The sequence below is a fragment of the Andrena cerasifolii genome, chromosome 2, assembly GCF_050908995.1.
Source record: "Andrena cerasifolii isolate SP2316 chromosome 2, iyAndCera1_principal, whole genome shotgun sequence".
Taxonomy (NCBI): domain Eukaryota; kingdom Metazoa; phylum Arthropoda; class Insecta; order Hymenoptera; family Andrenidae; genus Andrena; species Andrena cerasifolii.
In genome coordinates, this window is record NC_135119.1 from 9,536,243 (window position 1) to 9,557,812 (window position 21,570).

Sequence of the window (21,570 nt, forward strand, 5' to 3'; positions counted from 1 at the left end):
GAAATGGAACCATATTAGGAGATGAGAGCAAAATAAATCACAGGTTGAAAATAAGGGCCACCCTAACGATACATAGGTACTTCTCTAACAATAAGTGCAGTACATACTTCCGACATTAATTTATCATTTAATTTATTCCTATCGTTTATTCTTCTTCTTCAAAGGAAGTCTAAAAGTTCTCAGGCGACCCTGAAACGGCAGTACTTACCGCAACCAACCAAATGGTAACCCTGTAGTACCAAAACAGCTTTACAGTACCACAACAAAATTTGATTATACTCGTCTGCTACTTGTTACTCGAAAATAGAAACACATTTTAGAAGAATCTCCGACACTTTTGGGAACAAAAAAAAATACCACTGTGTATGTGTGTGAGCAGGGTAATAAATTTTTAAATTGTACCAAGGGAAAAGTACCAGTACACTGTTTGCATATTAAAGTGACTGTTACTGACACTTTCTTCTAAAGTTTTCACCGTGACCGGACTAGGTTTCGATTAATTAACTGGTTACTGATAGTTACGGCTGGCCTGAAGGGAAAGGGAAAGGATATTGACACGAAACAGGTTGTTTTTGCTCGCTCGTTTATCATCTCTTACACATTTCTCGTCTGAATTAATTTATTTCTTGTAAACCTATGAACACTAAGAAAGCACGCGGAAAACGCTCTCCGCTCGGAAGATGCTTAAAATCTACAAAGCTCCGGCCAGATGTCCAAAGAGCAGAACGAGCATGAACGACAATGTCCAAAGACAAAGATTACGGAACGCGAGGGCGACGAAAAATAAAGTATTTTTCACCTCGAGAATGTAAACGGTAGCCCTCTTTTCATTCGTGGGCAAGATTTCTCTCCACGAACTTCGACGGGCAAAATAATTGAACTCACCGATTTCGTCTAAGGAACAAAGAGAAAGATTCGACAACCATGGCGAGATTAGAATATTCTGCACAAAAATTTGTTACTCGAAATATGTATACAATGATTGGAAATATATTCCTTTCGCCTGCACACATATATGTTTCTTTCCGCTCCATCAGTCGGGAGCAAAGTTGAACCGAAGATCGGTTGAAATTCATTTATTTTTTACAATATTTCGCTGCGCCTAGGGAAGACTATGCGTCCGACCTGGACACCTGGGTAGGAGCGTGTGTGTGTTTGTGGGCGTGTGTGCATACACAATAAACATAACTAATGAACGACAAAATTATTTCTATACATAACCCTAGTGCGCTTACGTCTCAAGAAGAGGGGGCGAGGGGCTCTGGAGAGGTTCTAGGGGGAGAGGGGGGTTCGGAAAAGAGAAACGACAAAAAGTTAATTGCTAAGAATTATTTTAACGGCTCCTAGAAAACGAGGGGTCATCTATTCAGCGTCGTTCTGCCGCAAATTGAACAATTCCCCCCGCTTTTTCTTTACTGAAAGAGCCACGAACCGCGCTCGTGCCATGCGTCGAGGGCACGCGTCGCGCGCTGAACAATAATTACTTTATCTTTATTATCATTTAGTATCACATTGCGTTCACTGTTCTGTGCTGGCCATTGTTGCCTGGCTTAACGAGAGCGCATACCACCCCTCTAACCTCTTCTTACGTTCCTCTTTGTTTGCTTTCGTTCTGGTTTCGCGACCTAACCCGGGACAAAAGTTCCGCGGAGAAGGTTGAATGAAACGAGCGATCCGGCTTCGATGAATCTGCCACGAGATAGGGGAAAAGGGTGGACGACTACACTTTTCTTTTTTTTTTCTACGTCACAACGTATTCGAAACTATGTTCCCCCGGTGGGGACAGAAAATTTTGTCGCGGACAATTGTCTTTTATGCGATGCAGCCGCTATGACAATCCTTAATTTATGGGAGACATCTGCGTGCACTGCGTACGTATGCGTGGAATGTAAGTACATGCGCGCATCGAATCGGTGCAACATGAGCTTGCGATTGACCTGTTCGAATGAAAGATTCCCTCGTGCTTGTTCGTCGACTAAAAACCGCTCGTCTCGTTAGTCGAGATTTCCGCATGGCCAAGGAGCTAAAGAGAGGTCGAGGCCCTTCTTCAAGGCACCTTAGGTAATAATGTCTACCTAAAACGATGACGTCCTGCGCCAATAAAAGAGAAAATAAAAATAAGAATTAGAGAAACAGAAGCTACTACTTAAAACGTTCTATCTAGGTACCCTAACGAAACTTGGATTAATTCATGTGTAATTGAAACCACCTACGTGAATTAATTAACGTTTCCTTCAATTCCTAAGCGAGCTCGTTATCGTCATCTTACACGTGTACGTATCTTAAGCCTATGAACACATGAAATCACTGCCCAATCGACCAATTTGGACCCATTTGACAAGGCACTCGAGTCGCTGAGATACCAGACATTTCAATGAGAAGAAAACATGGGAGGGAGGGAGGGTGCGGTTGGTTTGGGGAGGGTTCCAGGGGAGGATGGGGTGCAGGGACTGACGATACTGTGGAGGACGGGGACGGTACGCGGAAAAACATTAGTGACATGTATTCTACCGATCGGTAAAGTACAGTTCGAGCTGTTCGCGGATATAGGAAGAAGCTACTGTCGCTTCTCCCAGGATCGCGTGTTCGCCGGCAATGTTTTTCTGCGCGGGGGCAAGGTTAAACGCCAATGTCTTTTTCGTCGGTTTCTTTGGCCTTCTTTGTCGTATCCCTCCGTGCGCGAATGTTTCAAACGTGTTTATCTATCCGCGAACGAATTGTTTCGAGGCGATTGGCGGGCAGGACACCTAACACCTACCTAAGACAGAAATCGGTGGAATATCGGTTGGTCCCTTTTGCAAAGTGGTAAAAATAAATAAATTGTTATCCGTCCGCTTGTACCTACTACTAACGTTAACGTTATTTACATGTGAGATTGTTTGCGCGCGTTGAGGTAAACAAGACGTCTTGCTGGATGTCACGTAGGCGCGAACGAAAGCGCTGTAAGCTCTTTAACAAGTAAAGCCCGACCAGATGGACGCGTTTTTCGACTTTCACTAATTCGTCGACTCGCCGAGATTCGGCGGGTGACAATAATTATTGACTCTCGCCTCTGCCTATATTCACCCTTTTCTACATCCTCTTTCTTCGTTTATTCTCTCTTCCGCTCTCTTAACATTTCCTGACAGAGACCGCCAACATACCCGACACACTTCCGGCTGACGTCAATTGTCGGAAATATGTTATTTGGTCAGAATTACTGGTCATCGCTTACAATAATAAACTTGCTAGCTGATTATTGCATTGTCTTCGAACATCTTCAAACCGAAGAATCACGGAAACGACGTCACGCATTCGTTAGAGGCTCTCTCGGTGCTTCCTCTAGTTCTTCTCAAAGAAAAAGCGTGTCACGAAAGTATCTGACCATAAACATTCGATAGACACTTCGGTTAATATCCTATTCGTTTACCAATTGTTTCTCTTCAATGGTAAAGACCACACGACACGCGTTTTTCTTCTCGAAGAGACTATTGCGTTTCATCACGAGCGAGCGCGGTATGCTAAACGCGGTCACGACGAAAATATTCAAAAGCGAAGGAATTCGATATCCCTGTCCCGGACGCTAAAATACTTCTCGAGAACGATGCGTAAAATATATTAGAGACGATAATAGACACGAAAGTTCCCCGGTAAGGGTGTTCCAAAATCAATGCCCAAAGTGACTGTCGAACATTGTGTCAAACAGAAGCAGTAAAACGAAACACATTAGAGAAAATGCTGAATCGGTCTGTAGAAGCTGATAACGGTTTGCGTTACGCTTAGAATTCTCGAAGGCACTCGTAATGTTTGAACAGGGCCCAAATGTATTCGATTCGTCGCGTCGAGCTGTATAACGCAAAGTTTGATCGAGACGTATTCGAGATCGCGCTTGAGCACCGGTGGGCCTTAACCTTGTCGCTAGTCGTGCAGATTTTTGCTAAGCAGCAGGTTATTGTGCGGTCCCGATAGATGCCTGATAAGCTCTTGTAAACTATCGAAACTCAACGAACAGAAGCAACAGCTAAACGTGTTGTCGGGGGCGGCAATGACGCCTCTGTGGACCGAGCAAAGGTGCTTCAGCAAGTGGGCCTTTTGCTTAAACATGGCGACACAAAGTCTACACGCGAACGGCTTTTCACCCGTGTGCACTCTCAGATGCGTCTTCAAGTTCCAGGACATTCCGAACTGTTTGCCACAATAACTGCACCGGTATTCGCGAACGGGGGTAGACTTCGGCGGATCATCCGTCGGCGGCGGTGGAGGAGCTCTCGCTGGTGGCAGGGCCCAGGAGCCCCAAGGTGGTTCTAAGCCCGCTGCCGATGCTGGGTCCGCGCTTGGCGGTCTGTGCGACGCTCCTGGAGGTGTCACTGACCTGTCCTGCTGCAATAACAAATTCACCGTGATAACACTCGGGCGATCAGCAAGTTAATAAATTTACCAATGCAGTGGCTCACAAAAGCTATCGCACCTACAGTCATTTTTCCAAAAATCATGACGTTGGGTGTCAGTAATGACGGCATACTGTATTCACACGAGTAGTTATTGCCATGACAGTAATACCAAAATGCTTGAAACGCTTGTACCAATCACTGTCACCCAATTAATAAGTAAAAAGACTTAATGAATCGTTGACTTCGGATCTTTATTACTTTCTACGATGCTTATATTATTTAGAACATTATATTTTTTTATGTTAATAGCTTAAATATTACAATTACAGCATTTTCTTTAACGCCTTGTTTTCTCTTTCGCTAGTAAGGAAGTCATCGTTTTCACTCTCCTAATATCCGCTTAAAATTTTTGATCGTTTTATTCAAATTATTAAAGAAAACATTAAGTACTGTTTTTTGTATCGTGTAAATAACAGTTTCAGTTTTATGCTAAATTTTTCTTTTATGCATCATTTCACAAGATTTATTCGCTATTTTACGTAAAACAGCTTGGGGTGGCAGTAATTGGGTCCTTTACCCTAGTACACATGAAATGCAAGCGAATTCGAGCAGTTTCGATCGAAAATATGAATTTTTAATTTTGTCAGAAAATTGTAAAAAGACACGAGGCCCATAAAACAAGCGTCTACGTCATACCGATAAAGTCAATCGAAAAAACGTTTGAATTTTCCCTTTCCCGGTTCTTCCGGGCCGCCTGAAAAAATTCGAGCTACCCAGATTTTTCAAGCCGCCTGAAAAAATTCGAGCTACCCGGATTTTTCAAGCCGCCTGAAAAAATTCGAGCTACCCTGATTTTTCAAGCCGCCTGGATTTTACGGGCACCCGGCCCGGGCCGGTCGGTCGAGCCGGGCCAGGCTCGGCTCGCTTTGTTCGAGTATCCGAACAGCCCTACACTGCAGACGCTTTCAAACGTAGTACAAAATACTGTTCTCCGGATACTTTTGGAAACTCGCTATTACTTTTTTTTTTATAAACTTCAGATAAACATGTAGGTCTAGGTAATCAATTAATAAGAAGCATCCCGCTTTCATATACCTACACGCTTCAAGATTAATTACTTAACCTAGCGCACAGTATTATAAACCTATGTAATTATTTCAATTTGAAAAGTTGAGCTCTGAAAAAGTTTCACATGCACGACAAAAATCAGTCAACCGCAGTGGTGACTTCTGGTGACTTCTACCGTGTCGCCATTATTATACACCAAAGAGAAAATTACCTTCCTTACAGTTTTCCGTAATAATCTCTCTAATTGCGTAATATTATTTTTCAAATAAAACTGTGAAAATTGTATTTTTGCACTGTCGGTTATCTGATCCTCGCCTTGCCCTGTAATGTGCAACTGGCAAATTGCAAATATGACAACTTCGATTATTACTATAAATAGGATACCGTAGGGAATTATATTTATATTCATACCAGGTACGGTGGTGCCGAGACGCTAAGGGGATGTGGCGCTTGCAACCGCCTCGGCGTCTCGAATCCAGGATTGAACGGTACGAAAGCCGGATTCTGGGCCGGCGCGTTGTGAAAGCCTGGCCTTCGTTTTCGGTGAGGCGTCACAACGTACGCCTCCGCAGGTGGTATAGGTATTTCCTCGGGTTTTCGTTTCCCCGGTTCTAAGCCTAGCGCGAGTCGAGCCGCCAACTGCCTCCTTCTCTCTTCCGCCTCCTCCAGAGATTCTCGCCTCTCCAGCAATTGTTTTTCTGGCCTGATGAAATAAGATCGGTGAAACTTGCAATCCACCTCACTATGGGACATAATAACGCGTTCCAGCGTGTTATCTGATAAGGGAGGTAGGTCAGGATTGACTTATCGATTTGGCTAATATTTTGCATATACATAGTTGGTTCGTGCCATATACCGTAATGAGCTAAATGAATAGGGTGGCATAATCAAGTTTTACGTATACACAAACGTATTTAGTATTTGAGTAGGAAACTAATCAAGTTGGAGTGACACCTCAACTGTAATCTATACAGCAATTCTACCCATGCAATAATAAAAATTTTATCCAAATCAGGGCCTCGAACCTCGTACCCTCCCCTTGCTTACAAGTTAATTCTTACCTAGGCACGATGTCGTGTGAACTCTCGCTGGTAGTGGAAGTTCCAGAATTTAGACTTAGGTTCACAGGGTCAGAACTATCCCTCCTTCTCGGCGGTTCTATACTGCTTTCCCTGTTCTCCGTAAGGAGCGCTTCTCCCTCGATACCTTCGACATCCACTTCCGGTTCCTCCTCGCAACCCTCCGTTTTTATCAGTACCGAACAGCAGTCCGCAGGGTTATTGGACTGTCTAAAATACCAAAACACCGTCCCACATATTTATTCGTGCCAGATCAATTCTAACTTTCGTATTATATTTCGTATGTATAAAGTTCGACAAAATCTCGACTGGTCTTTAAAGTTTAGATGTCTTGAAAATCTTGATAGATATTTAAGTATTGACGAATGTTTTAATTCTCGTTCTACGTATACCAAGCTAACGCTGAAAAGTATCCTTAACGCAAACAAACACATGCACTCTAGGGTGGTCCTTATTTTCAATCTGCGATTTCTTTTGCTCTAACCCCTTAATATGGTTGCATTCCATACAAAAATAGTCCCTGAAAAAGATTATTGCAATCGGACAACAGAAAAGGGTGCCGACCAGGCCTTAAAGTTTAGAATTAATCAATGTTTTGAATTTGCAGAATTTCTCAAAAATGGTAAGCCCTATCGAAATTTTGTTCAAATAATATTGAAAGAGCATACAATTTGCTACAATTACTGTATACATAATTTTTTCGTGCTTCCAACCATTTTCTAGATAATAGCGTTTGAATATAGAGAGGTCTGTACTACGCGCGTATGGACAATACGTCACGCCGTACGGGTGGGACACGCGTGGCGCGGATCTCTCTATATTCAAACGCTATTATCTAGAAAATGGTTGGAAGCACGAAAAAATTCTGTATACAGTAATTGTAGCAAATTGTATGCTCTTTCAATATTATTTGAACAAAATTTCGATAGGGCTTACCATTTTTGAGAAATTCTGCAAATTCAAAACATTGATTAATTCTAAACTTTAAGGCCTGGTCGGCACCCTTTCCTATTGTCCGATTGCAATAAACTTCTTCAGGGTCTATATTTTTATCAAATTGCACCATTCTAGGGGTGAGAACAAAGAAATATAAAAAAAATTCGACACGTAAGTATAAATAAGGGCCACCCTAATACACACTCATGCAACAAAAGATCCATACAGACTTCCAAGCTGAATGTCATAATAATTTTCGAAAACATTTAAACGATTAAAAATTTGCGAAATTCGAAGCAATTCGAAGCACGAGAATTAATAAATTGATCGAAAGTGTGCAAGAGTAGGAATTGAACGCCTGTCGCTAGCAACACGCGCATAAATATCGAAAGTGGTAGATAGAATGCGCGAAGGAATGACATTATAGGAATCGATATCTTGCACAAGCTCCGCTCTACGGCCGAGCAAAAGCCAAGCAAACGTAAAAATCAATATTAATAGCTCGCTATCGTAGATATTACAGTGTCTATTTCGTTGATCATTTTGACATGTCACGAACACTTAGCACTCAGCCAATCACTACCCACCTGCCATCGTACTGCGACTCGTAGCTCGAGCTTTCCTGGCCCTCGGAGGCCTGAGGCGTGGGTATCCTTTCGGGGTCGGAGTTACTAGAGGTCTGGGGCTGATTAGGCTCGAACAGCTCCGATTTAATCTGAAGAAGTTCAAACAGCTCCCTGAGCGGTGTGAGTTCCGTCGACTGAAAGGGTACATTACTATTGAAGTTTCTATCGCTGGAGGACCATTTCAAAGAGAACAGAAATTTTGAAAATTTGGTTACTCGCTCACCGGTATAAGAGCTTCGCCATTATAGAGAAATTCCAGCAGGTGAGTCAGCTGGGTTTTTCGGACCCCGGACAAATGGACCACGTGGTCCAGCGCAGGGTTACGAAGGAGACTAGCCAAAAGGGGACTAGCTGCTGCCAAAACTACACGATGGGCCTTGACGATGGAGCCATCGTCGCAAGCCAGCGTCACATCGACGTGACGGTCCCCGGTGTACCAGGCCCCGACCTCGGCGGCCAAGGTCGCAGGATGCTTCCCATAGTGGAGTGTTAGGAGACCGTCAGTATACATCGTCTGGAACACAAAAGTATATAAACTATTATTTCTGTGAAAATTATAATCGTTCTCTGATCGATGATAGCGTACATGATTCGAAAGAAATCGGCCTAGCAGCATTAATAAATAATAGACACGTGTCGCTTAGTGAGTATTTGCCGCGTAGTTCGAGAAAATCCGTAAAGAAAAATCGGAAAATAATTATCGCAAATTTTATTGCAGGATAACAATTTATTTCCTCCATATATTACAATAATTTATTGTTCATCAGTATCACGTGGTTGGGCTGACGTAACGTTCCTTATCAACGGGTGGTACAGGAACATACACAGCGAGGCACCGTTTCCGTGGAAATTCTTTCGTAAACAGCGGTTAAACGGAACATGTGGAACGTCCTTAACCCAATAATGCGGTCTTGTCGCTTCGCGTCATGCAAAGACAGCTTCGTTACACTAAATAATTTCATCTGCGCGTGGCCCCGCCTCTGTTAGAAACGGCGGAAGGCGGTGACGTGTCGTAAGATTGTGTTTCTCACGTTTCTCTGACATTCGCTCGGATTTCTGCTAAGGACTTGAATTGCATCTAATGATAGCTCGTCTATACGTACAATTAACCGCTGTGGGACTGTTCGTTCGTACCGAATTTCATTTCACAGAAAATGATTTTCTCCCGCCCATCTAGCGCGGAGCATACGTCCCGTCGAAGAGGGGATTCGGGATAATTACCGTAATACTTCGAATTCAATTATTAGTCGGGGGAAAAAAATGCGACGATAAAATTTTATCTTTCTGGGAAGAGAAAACAACTTTGCGCGGCCAACAGCGTAATTGTTCGTGAGTAACTGTGCATCGATAAACATAATAGAATTGCATCGCGGGATGCAATAAGGTAATTAAGCGGTTGCGATCACGCTGATTAATGATCTTGTCGAGAGGGGAAATCCTGCGCGTCTCGGGTAATTCTTCCAGAGACTTCCTGTTAAAGGAGAACCGCCGAAGATCAGCTCGCAACGAAATGTTACCGTGACTCATGTAACTGCTGTGCAATTTAATTCGCGATTAGAAAATAACGCGGTAACGTGGTTACCGGGAAATAAATTGCACATTTACTCAGTGCCTCGCGTAACAAATTACACGCCTCGTACGTTATGATTTATTTATAACGAATCTTCTACACGTGTCGTCTTTATTTCTAATGGCGGATGACGCAACAGCAAATAGAAGGGCGACGCGTTGCTGATCCGCTGCTTTCCGATATTGGAATAAATTTGACGTTAACATCGCGTAAGTATCGAACGAACGGATCGGTCGTGAGTTTCTTCGTTTCTCAAAGGAAGCCACCGGGAGAGAAAGTTCGATTTCACGTTGTACTCTCAAGGAGCAGAAGTATAATTAATATTATGAAACCAATGCCGTAAGCATCGACGCGTTCCGCAATGTCAAACGTGTTCCAGGCACAATGAGTTTCACGCTCAAGACTCACGAACGCGAGCGAAACTTTCTTTTCTTTTTCTTCAGAGATGGTGCTGGATCACGTTCCTTATTCTGCTCTATCGTCTTACTAAGGGCACTTAACATCGCCCGCCTCGAAGTGGTCTAACAACCTTCAACGAACAGCCATCTTGAAATGAATCTTCCTCTTCGCTCTAAATTCGTCAGAAGCACGATCCCCGGATCGTTACTAGAAAATCGTTCTCGCGCAGTGCTGGCAATAGTCCGAGAACTTGCCAAACGGATTGACGCGACCTTCGATAAGTGATTCGATCGAACTGGAAAGGGAAGACCTTGGGTAAATGTAATCGACGATCACGTATGCCCCTTTCTTCGGTACTTTCAATGACCAGACGCACGTAGCAGCGCTTTCATATTTCATGGTGATAAATCATATTAGATCCAGTCCTGAAATATTACGTCAACTGCCGAGCAATGCACGATCTGCCATAATTTTTCCCCAAGGACCATGCCGCCTTCTTCTTCCTTCCTACCCGAGCATCGATCCTCTTCTTCATATTTTGCCCGTTATATCTGTCGCACCTTGCTCAATTGAACATTGCTCAAGTTGCCATTTTTTGCGGCTCACTCGAAAAAAAGGAAGAATATGCGGGATTACTGCTGCGTTCCTTTTAAACGATGGTATTCACGCTTACGAAGTGTGAGACAAGTTTGGCCTGATACAATATTGTCCCAAATTTGATAGCCGCGACTACCATCACCTGAACGTAACAATAGTTCCTCATGCTCTTCCTTTCATTTGGGTGAATGGTAACAAAAAGAGCAACCCGGTGATACAAACCGAGCAAGGTATACTATATCACGAGCGTGGCTTATTGTCAGCGAATCGGCTCGGCTCGCCCAGGCTCGATGGGTCGGCTCGGCTCAGAGTCCCGCGCTGACTCGCCGAGTTCGCGCCATGGGATTACTTATGGCTCGCCGACTCGCCGAACCTCACGCCGCCTAACTTCACTTTAATGCCCCGTAGTCCCCTTACTAACAAAGGAGAGCTCCCACTGGGACGAGCACATTGGTAACAAAACCGGGTTCAAACTGCAGGGTACGATGTTTACAAACAAATCTCAAAGTATTAACCTTGAACGGCTAACCAATTTGATAAAAAATCGCTCTAAACATTAAAACTTCGAAGTCAGCAGATCAACTTCGTGTCTTTTTTCAGTGTATAAGTACACCTTGATAGAAGAGATAAAATAATCTTAGAAGTGATTGTTCTAGGCCAAACTTTACAGTTGCTACCTGACACGAATGCCCCTTTGTGGTACCATGAAATAAGGGGAACGCACTTTGATTCCGCCTGTAGGATACTGTTCCATATAGCATACAGCTATTGCTGAATCCGGTACGTGAGAGGAGATAGCATTTCACCCAATAAACGAGCCTCTTTGTAGATCACACGTGTAACAAAGGACACAAATAAAATTGTGACCAATATGACGAACACTTCCGTAAGATTCATTCTCGTCAGTCCCCAACCGTAGCCATCGTGCCTCCATATTCTGGGCGCAGTTTTGCCCTAAAACCATCCATCTTGATCGTAAGCTCCCCTTGTCAGAAAATGGCTGAATAAGGAAATCATTGCTGATAGGCCTGCGTTAGTATTGCTATATGTATAGCTGTTAACAAGCGCTGCCTGAAGTTCAGGGTCAATTGCTGGCCGGCCGGCTGCATTACGTCCACGCTTACGCTGGCATTCGTCTTTCTTCTTCTATTTGGGCCTTGAAGACCTGCTAGGCGGGGTCTCGTTCCGTTCATGCCTAGTGGGAGCAAGGCCCCGTATCGGTAAATGCAGAAACTCCGGCCCACTTGCCCGCTGGAGGAACCGACATCGCCAGTTTTACCGGCCAACACGTCTGTTACGCTTTGTAGGTGCTGCTCTCTCTCACCGCGGACCCGCAGCCATCACGCTGTTTCGTCCATTTCGGATTACTTGGTCGATAAACAGCCACTAATCCCTACCCTATCATTCGCTGATAATTGTAGAGTCTCAATAAAATAACTTTAAGCGGCGTATTCAAAACTTCTATAAGACAAGCAGTTTCTCTCGAGGATTCTATTAATTCATCGCTGTATTCTCGTGAAAAACGTATTATCTCGGTAGGTATTGTCTCTGAAAAAACGGTAACGGTGCTCCATATCACTTTTATAGGCTTCCTGAATACATAATCGTAGAAAATTAACCCTTTAGCTTGCACTGGCACGATTTCACGCTGTGATCATTGTATCTTCAGCCTGGCAAGCGTTCTCCGTGCTACACTGGACGCAAGGTGCACGATGGACCAGGGCTTCGTAATCGCATGATTGTCTATCATGGCGAAGGAAGCTGCGAAATGAACTTGGCGCCAAGTCACGCTCGCGCCAGCGAAAGTGTTAATCCGTATGCCGTGAAAAATGACTTATTTATGTAGCCATGAATGTTGCAAACGGGAAAGGCGGCCGGTATACTTATAGTTTCTTCAATCCTCCACGCGTTCTGCTCGAAGTCCCCGCCAATTTGAATTCGTAAGTATCTATATCTGTTCGAACCAAAATCGTAAGCGCGACGAACGCGAGTCAATGCGAATACTTACCGATCGGCAGGCACGTGACGTCTCACGTGCTGCATCGAGGCGAACCGAAACGACGTCTGGCATTAGTCGAAGGAACGGAGAGGGGATGACACAATGGGAACTGGTGCAACGAGTTCGTGGGGTCGGGATAAGATAAGATAAGAGGAGAAAGTTGATGGAATTCGTAAATTTTGTTGCGCGAACTCTCCGTGGACGTCGCCCGCTTTATCGCCCCAGCATACTAATACGCGGCTACCGCGCGCGGTTCCAGTGTGCCAGCCACACACTTTCTACGCTCGTCTACGCTCCACACGCATACGGCGCAACGATGCGCAGTACCATGCACACGCGAGCATTATAATCTTCTATCCGGATGGCGGACGTTACGATCTACCATTGAATCGAACAATGGCGAAACTGGGTTACTCAAATGTCGAGGCTGGAAATTAAAGCGCGACACCGGGGGCCGAGAGAGGGCAGCTTGCCACGGAGTCGAGCGGTGAAAATAATTTGGCTTATCGCACGAAAATCTAGGGCCATAATCGACGCGGGCGCTTTTCGGTATTAGGCGTATCATTTTTCGTGGTCGCAGAAAATTTCCTAACACGGGCTGATAAACGCTTGCGTGGTGGGTCCCCTGGTTCATTTTGATACGTCCTAGATCTACATCGAGCTGTTTATGGTACTTATTCTTTATTATTTATTACTAACCCAGACCTAACCCAGACCACTTCTTTAAAGGAGGCCATTAAAATCTAATATACAAATTACAAATGCAATAATATCTGGTCCAAAATGAACCCCATAACGGCTGGGCGAGTTTCAAAGACACCTCGGGTATTAAGTTGCCCATAAGTACAGCGCTCTTGCCAATTATTTAGCAGATATTTATTGTGAACTATTGGACATATTATAAATATTATCTGCGAGATGGATAATTGTTGTAACAGAAGAGAAAAATGTTATCCTTTTGTGTTTTATTTGATCCATTTTCAATGGAAAACACAATATACTTACGGACAACCTTATGGAATAGCTTATCACCTCGAAGGTGCACTGGCGAAATCGCTTCGAAATCGGCCATAACGATTTGCTGATAACGAATCGCGCGTACAACGATGTAACCTCGCGTTATCGGACTGCGTTTTACTTTCGTTCGAGCGATGTCGACGAAAGAAAGCGAATACACGCTGATATCAGAAATAGCTGTGCCCGCGGCAAAGCGAAACGTTTCAAAGTCTGTCAACAGAACGGAAATTTTTACAACTCGAAAGGATTAATGCGTTCTACGCTAGCCTTTGTCGCGCGTGGCGTAGAATTGTCGAAAATAATGGAGCTGTTTGGTATTTATCGCGAAGAGAATAGATTGTGACGGCACGGATTAAGGCGAGGCGGCTCAAACCGCGTAAACCAGCCAGCGAGGATTGAGCAACACGGAGAGAACTCGTTACGAGGCCTGTAATGGGGTCCGAGCGTTTCCGCTCTATTTTTTGTGGGCCCAATTACGTTTCACCAGCCTCAATAGGCCGTGTTTCGCGGTCTCATAGGGCCTCTCTTGTACATAACGTGTATGTGTTCTACGTTCACGGAGCATCGAAAAGCATTCATTTGGAACGCCGTAGGAGCTTCACGAGGAGATTGTACGATGCTGCGGTTACCGCGAAACGCCATAAAAGAGAGATGAAATTCACTCGAACGCGTCTCGACTAGCCATGGAAACCTAACGCGTAAATAATGTCAATTTAATCAACATTCTATAACTAAACAGAGGGCGTTATACTACAAATATTCTACACCACAACATTTGGCGCAGCAATATTTGAAAAATGTTCCTATAACCTATCAAGTATTTACTTTAAATACAATTTCAAGGGTTTTAACGATGCAACGTAATGGGTTACACAATATTTTTTAATATCCTTCAAATATTAATGTTTCCATTCGTTCATTTGTGAGGCACGATAGACTTTCGAGCCTCGCTCGCTCGCCTGATAACGCAGTCGAAATTGACAGTCATTTTCCCTAGTTGGAAAGGACTTTGTGCCTCGTTAATTCTCCATCAGCTAGGCACCGTGTTTCGCGTTTCAGAAGCGAAAACGTGTAATCCGAGCCGAGGGCAGGGTTATGACACCCCGTGAAACACGTGACTCACACCTTTCCCCGATTTCGAATCGCTATTTTCCAGCTGGTCTCCCGCGGTCTCCGGCTAGCGCGTCGCTCCGTCGACTGTGACGTGACGTGCTCTCTCCGTTGCTCCCTCCCTGTCCAACCGTCTCGTATTCCTCGTGCCTCTTTGTTTCACCGGTCTTACGAAAATCCGGCGTGCGCGCGAGACATTGCAAAAAGCGATAACTGGGCGAGAAATGAAGGAGAACCGAGAGACGGGGGTACGGGAGAACACCTGTTCGAACAGGATCGTTAAGCCGTTGGAGCGGCCTTTTTCCCTCGTAGCCGAAACAGTACCGCCGCATGCAAATCTCTCCGGCGAATCGTTCTGTTTCGGACATTTCGAACGATCGCCGAACCCTCCCGATTCTGTCACACTTTCGCGGCGAGCAGGAATAACAACCAGGGGGCGCGCGGTTGAATCGCAGGCCTGCCACGGCTGCACTGTGTGCCACGGAACCTGTTATTATACCCGTCCGCTTGTCCGTAGCGGCAATTAAACCCGGAATCGGTTCGCACGGCGACGTCGGCAGTGTGTCGAAAAATAACGGCGGCCGGGAGAGCGAGGAGGATTCATTATCACGTAGGGGAACGACAAACTTCCCTTGGCCGATCGGAGGTCGCCGAGTCACCGGATACATTTCGTTCAAGGCCAGAAAGTAAAAAGCCTTTTCAGCTGCACTTACGTACCAGCCTAGTCGACTCTAACTGGTACGTGTTCCGCACACACTCACCTCCCGTGCACAGAACGCACGTACGCGACACACGGCGCGGCATGGCCTTGTATGTGTACGCGCGAAGGCGTCTCCCCCTCTCTCTCTCTCTCTCTCTCTCTCTCTCTCCTCTCTCTCCGCTCTCTTCTCATCTCTCTTTCTGCCCCTCCGCTCCCCGAAGCGAGTCCGCGAAGCGGCTAGTTACATGATCCATTCATTATATAAGAACAATCGCCTCCTCTAATAGATGCTCCATCATTGTGGATCTGAAGGGCACAGTTATTATGCGCATGCGCGGCGTACTTCTCCGCTCTAGGAGGCAATCGGGTGCACATGCGATTTCGCGGACAGCGTTGCCAAAATTAGAGAGATTCGCCGCGCTGTAGAATGAAAACCTCCAAGGTCAACTAGGCCGAGGCGCTTTTTCCTTTTCCGAGCGACATTGCGTGTTACGGCCTCCAGAGGCACGCACGCGTCACGAAACAGTTTCATTTGCCATCGTACGGGAATGAAAATTATCATCGCGTCCGACGCTTCGACAGAATGGATCGAACGTTTAAGAAAATATCGAACTGTAGCTTGGCGGATGAGGAAAACTACCGCTCAAGACCGTACACATGCGCTGCTTTTTGCCCCAGGCAAGCTACCGGTAGATCTCGTGAAAGTACCTATTAGACCCTCGATTTTTCGAGCGGCAGCTAATTGTTTTTGTTTTTTTCTTTCCCAAGATCTCGCGCCGTAAACATGACGTCAGGACGTAATATTGAACATCGGACACTTTTAACCAGTTGCATAACCAGAAGGACGCCCGACCGTGGCGCTCCGATGGCCACAGGATCACACGGAAACGCGGAAACACGATCGCGGAGCGACTCCGCGCAAACAGCGGTGAAAAAAAAAATAAAAGAAGGAACATTTCTACGTGGACTTTGGCAACGTTGCTCTCTCGATCCTCGACGCTCGTCCTTTCTCCCCTTACATCGACGAGAGACCGCGTGTACGTGCACATGCGTGCGCGCACAATCTTGTTGCGCGCGTACGAACGTAACAGCCGCGTATGCACCGGGCTTTATGCCACGGCACGCGCTTCCACGCTGCGTTTTCATATGGAACAAACGATCGTCTCTTTTATAAATCCTGCCTCCTCCTCTCTGACGCATCAGCTGAAAGATGCTGCTCTTAACCTGTCCGAGATCGGTACCGCCAATACCCGCTAGAACTCCTCCGATCTGTGCAGACCAAAGACCATCGGCGCGCGATGGGCACTGCGACATTTTGCGTGCTTATTCAACTGCGCGAAGTTCCTCGAGGAAAAGGGACTTTCAAGTTTGAGCATAAGGCGCACGAAGCAATTTGTCAGCTCTGCCAATTCTAGCGGTGCTCATAAAATAGGGGAGAACCGATTTGCTTCCTGAGACGTACAGGCGGCGGTGCTACTCCTGTCGAGCCTGCAACATCACCGGTCGAGTTTTTTTTCAGGGAAAGAAAGTTCAAGAGTCGTTAAGTGCATGAACGTTATGAAACGGAAGCAGTGTTGCGCAATTAGCGTCGCGCGCAGATGAGAGCGGTCAGCAACGGAGTCCGCGGAAAAGAGGCGGTCAGGTCGAGATTTCGATCCGTTCAATGTCAAAGCCTGGCATCATTTAATGGACCTTTGACTACGCATTGGCAGATGCACTGCACACACCATGCTGCTCGTCGAAGCCTCTGCTCTTGCGGGTTAGTCATCGGCTGACGGAGATCCGATCGCGCATGCAGCTGTTTGAAGACTATTAAACAGATGACCTTTCACTACTAGAAGATCTACATACACCTACGTACGGGAGCATACGCTGCCGCGAGATACTCGCGTGCATTTGCGTTACGCAATCGCGATCGTTCTTCTCCCTCCACCCCTCTCTCTCTCTCTCTCCGTCCTCCTCACTCTTTCTCGCCTGTCGCCTCATGATTTTGGATTGGAAGGGCAAGTCTACCGAATCCACCTGAATACCATTTAGAAGGCTTCCTTCCAAAAAAATCGGCGTTGAAGACTCGTCTAATAGCTACGCACCTGACTAAAACCCTGCAGGATTTGTCAGTAAACCTGGCACAGCTACGTGCGAAACGAATCCTCGGGCAAAAAAAGTCGAAGTTGTAAAATAACTATTCATCGAGTACAGCGTTTCTTTGGAGAAACTGAATTAAACGGTGGAATCTATTCGTAGTCAGGTGCACCCTTCCTCGAGCTCTCTTCAAAATCAATTTTCTCGAAAAGGCAACCCTTTATGAACAAACTTTATTCCACATTATTCTAGTTAGTTTTGTGCGAAAAGATGTAGAACACTGAAGAAAAGTGGGAGAGTTCATGAATTCAGGGATGAAGCACAGCAAGTGCAGGAAGTGATTTACAAACAGAGATTTGCATTATAATTTTTTGCCGCTGCGATCGATATGAGATGTCTCTCTGCGTGTCGACTGCATCCGATAGTGATGCACCGTTGGATAGCGTTGCTCGCCGCAGTGGAATTTTACAAAAATGCAGTGAAACGCATCGACACCCGCGTGCATCTGTCTATAAGTAATCGGGATGAAGCGAGATTTATCGCGGGTTTGCCCGCTACCTTGTGGTCGCCTTGCAGGCATATTTTAATAAAGCCAAGATCGCTGCTTTTGGCTCGGCCTTGCTGCCTCGCATAAATGAGTCAGGCGGAAACGAGAGGCATCAAGTAATGACCAACGTTCCACGAAGAGCAGACTCTCGTACTCTCGTGCATTTTCATATCTGCCCGGAGATGAGCGTACTTTCTCGAAATAGATCGGTTGATCGTGACAATTGGCAAACGAGGCGGTCAATTAATCTGTTAATTCCTGCATATACGACCAAATAACTAGAGCCTTGTCAAATAACTAAATTCGCCCCGCCATCGAGGCGTACGATCTATTTCGTCCTGGTAATTCAATGGCGTCCGTTGCTGAGCTGTTCGTTACGTAACTTTTCTTCTATAAATTCCAATCTTCGTCCGTTTATTTCGCTGCAACGTGACGCTCGCAGAGCCGATACGTTCTTTTCACGCGACGTCAACGGAAGAGACACATGTAATATTTTCATAAAACTGTCGCGTGCTATCCACCCCTCTGTCCCTCTGCCGTGCCACCTAGCCAGCGCCACTTTGTCCGTCGCTACGTATTAGTCGACGCTCTTTAAACTCGTCGAGACTTTCATCTCGACATAGCCATCTAGCCGATACAATTGCAACACATCACAGCCTTGAATAATTATTCCCGATGCCTCGTTACGATTGTCAATCGGAAGCATCTGCGCCAAGCCCTACCGCTGTTACCGTTCAACAAAGAAGGAACGGGGGAACAAACGAACGACCATGCGAACGGGCAGAGGAATGAAGCCAATGCAAAATCGTTTGGAAATGGTCGGAATGAACGAGACTGCGACTGAATCGGCTCGTCCAAGCCATTGGTCGGTTATTCATTTGTTTATTCACGGTTGGTCAGTTGCGACGCGACCGTAGCCGCGGTTAACGATGACTTCCGACACGTTACGTCGACTTTTCAAAAAGTTACGCAATCTCCCATTGCGGCCGATCATGTGCTACCTGTGAATCCTATTATACCCGCTGCCGTTGAATCAATCGGACCACCCTGCCGCTTCGAAATTCCATTTAAACTCGGTCGCGCACCGAGTATCTGGCTGCGTTTCCGTTTTAAGGCAAATTGTTTAGGTGAAAGTTCCCTCCTCGTCGAGATCCCGCTCTTCATCGAGCTCCGTGTACGTACATACTTTGTCCGATATCACAATATGCGCTACAATGACTCCCCTACGCAGCGGCTGTAGGTGCCTACCATAGGTCTACCGACGCTAGCTCCGCATCACGTTTACGGAGCCCCGTTTACTATTGCCGGTGTTCATTCGAAAGCGAGACTCCAAATGAATGTTGAGAAATGTCTCCTTGGTTGAATGGAACGGACAAATTGCCTCTTTCCCTCGAAATCATCGCGCAGCACATAACTATCCGGAACGGTGAGATCCAGCGTCCACTGGAGCGGCATGCGCCGTGGTACGCGATACTTTTATGCGCGTCCACACCGCGTACTGGACACTTACGTAATCCCAGTGATCTCACATTGTGGGTGGGGGCCTTGTCGCTAACGCGGGTGCCTCTGCGGCCGTGTCAGCCACCACCTGAGGATATGCGCGCGCGCGCGCGTGTACCGCGCTGCGTGTAGAACCAGATGCGTACACCGTGTCCGAAATGTCTGCGCCGTAGAAAGGCCTGCATTGTTTCGCCGAGGAGAAGCGAGATGAACGGCTTTCCAGCCCCCGAAAAGATACTCTTGAAAACGGCAGATATGCCGGCTGATATCGTTTATCTCGCACGTAGTCGAGTAGGTTTGGTTGGTAGGCCCGATATCGCGCAATAGTGGTATTGTTCGCTGAAAGTGAGCGCGGCGAGATTATTTCTCAAACACAACGGAGCCATTTAAACTTTTCCGCCGGCTTTATCTGGGTCATTACGTCGCTCGATGGAAATCGGACCGTGATTCTCCCGTTTATGATTATTTAATCTGGCACCGCGGCAACTTGCCATTGCGTTGCGCCTAGTTTCGGCTGGCAACTGGTTCCGCCGGGGAATACTACTAAGTAGTTCCACCGAGGTGATCGTTCATTCACGTGTTGTCGTTCATTTTGTCGAGCTGGTCGGCCGAGTCCGGTGGAAACAAGCGGGAACGAACGGGCGACGCGGGACGGGACGGAACGCGAGGCGAAATTCAGTATATGGGTCGGTCGTCTCGTGGCGCAACCAGCTTCGGGGATGATTAGCGTGTCACGAGAGGGAGACCACGATTGCGAGATCGTTTCAGAGTAACAATAGTGAAAGAGAAATTACACTGCCTGCTGGGTGTACACGCGTACCGAGATACGCATAAGCGTATACGTAAAGATTTCGTGTCCAAAGTAGGTACCTACGCGAAATGTATGTGCGGTTTCCTATTAATTGATTTTACTTAGCTTCGATCCTCTGTATGTTTGGTGTTTGTTCGTTTGGTGTATGCGTTCGAATCTGGCAACTCAATGTTAACCCACTCCCACCAGTCCAATTACCTTGAAACTTTGTGGGTGTGATGAAAATACATTTTTTTATTAAATAAAAAGGCGAAAAATGAAAGAAAAGAAGAATATAACAAAATCTACAAACAGTAAAAACTGGAAAATAAAAAAATATATAAAAAAAATTGTTAAACGATTTTACAAAAAATGCACTAAACACTAAAAAATAATTATTTTCTGGTACTACAGATTTGACGGTGATATGTGACTTCAAATAAGATCATACAAACTCTGTGATTATCCTGTAGAATCGTTCAAATCAATTGTAAAGGAATAGGGTTTACAAATCGCAGAGTTTGTATGATTTTATTTAAAGTCACATGTCACCATCGAAATTGTAGTACGAGCAAAGAATTATTTTTTAGTTTTTAGTGCATTTTTAGTAAAATCGTTTAGCATGAATTTCTTTTATATATTTTTTTTTAATTCCTCAATTTCTAACCGCACCAGCGAAGAGAAGAAAACTAACTCTTTTGTAAATCTAATTCCTTTTCAACCTTTTTGGAATTACGATGAAAATATGGAGCATAGGTACATCATATGCGAAACTGCTCCAGTCCCATTCGTTAAGTATACTTGCTGAACGACCATGGGCGTTCCGCTACAATTTACACGTATGCACTGACTGAATATGTGTCGATGACACCTAAGGGGTTAAAATATAATTAGAGGTCTGCATCAATTGGTGTTCTTATGTATGTTTGTTATACAGGTATAAAACCGTACTAAGAGGTTCAAAAACAGTTTGTGTAGTATAATTCGAAGATATTGTAAATGACACCGTAGCTAAAAAATAGTTGAATAATTTTAAGGCTGACAAGGGGAGGACAGGGTGTGGTAGACATCGATTTTGATGAGCCTGATCACGATGGATCTATGTCGAAAATAAGTAAATAGGTGTCCGAGCGTTTAAGTCAATAGGCCTGAATAATAGAGATGTTTACATGTAAATTAT

The 21,570-nt window shown here is 45.4% G+C and overlaps 1 protein-coding gene across 3 annotated transcripts in view; it reads right to left on the reverse strand.

Moving 5' to 3' along the window:
* Positions 1–566: 566 nt before the first annotated feature.
* Positions 567–21,570, reverse strand: part of Ken (zinc finger and BTB domain-containing ken and barbie protein) — a 36,816-nt gene continuing 15,812 nt past the window's right edge. The window contains exons 2-6 of one of the 3 annotated variants that reach the window (XM_076807428.1): positions 8,303–8,593; positions 8,041–8,213; positions 6,500–6,727; positions 5,850–6,180; positions 567–4,356 (exon numbers count right to left, since the gene is read on the reverse strand). In XM_076807428.1, coding sequence (XP_076663543.1) covers positions 3,898–4,356; positions 5,850–6,180; positions 6,500–6,727; positions 8,041–8,213; positions 8,303–8,590 — 1,479 coding nt within the window. In that variant the 5' untranslated portion in view covers positions 8,591–8,593 and the 3' untranslated portion in view covers positions 567–3,897. Of the gene's footprint in view, positions 4,360–5,849; positions 6,181–6,499; positions 6,728–8,040; positions 8,214–8,302; positions 8,594–21,570 lie in introns of all 3 variants that reach the window. The other 2 variants (XM_076807427.1, XM_076807429.1) reach the window with 2 other exon arrangements.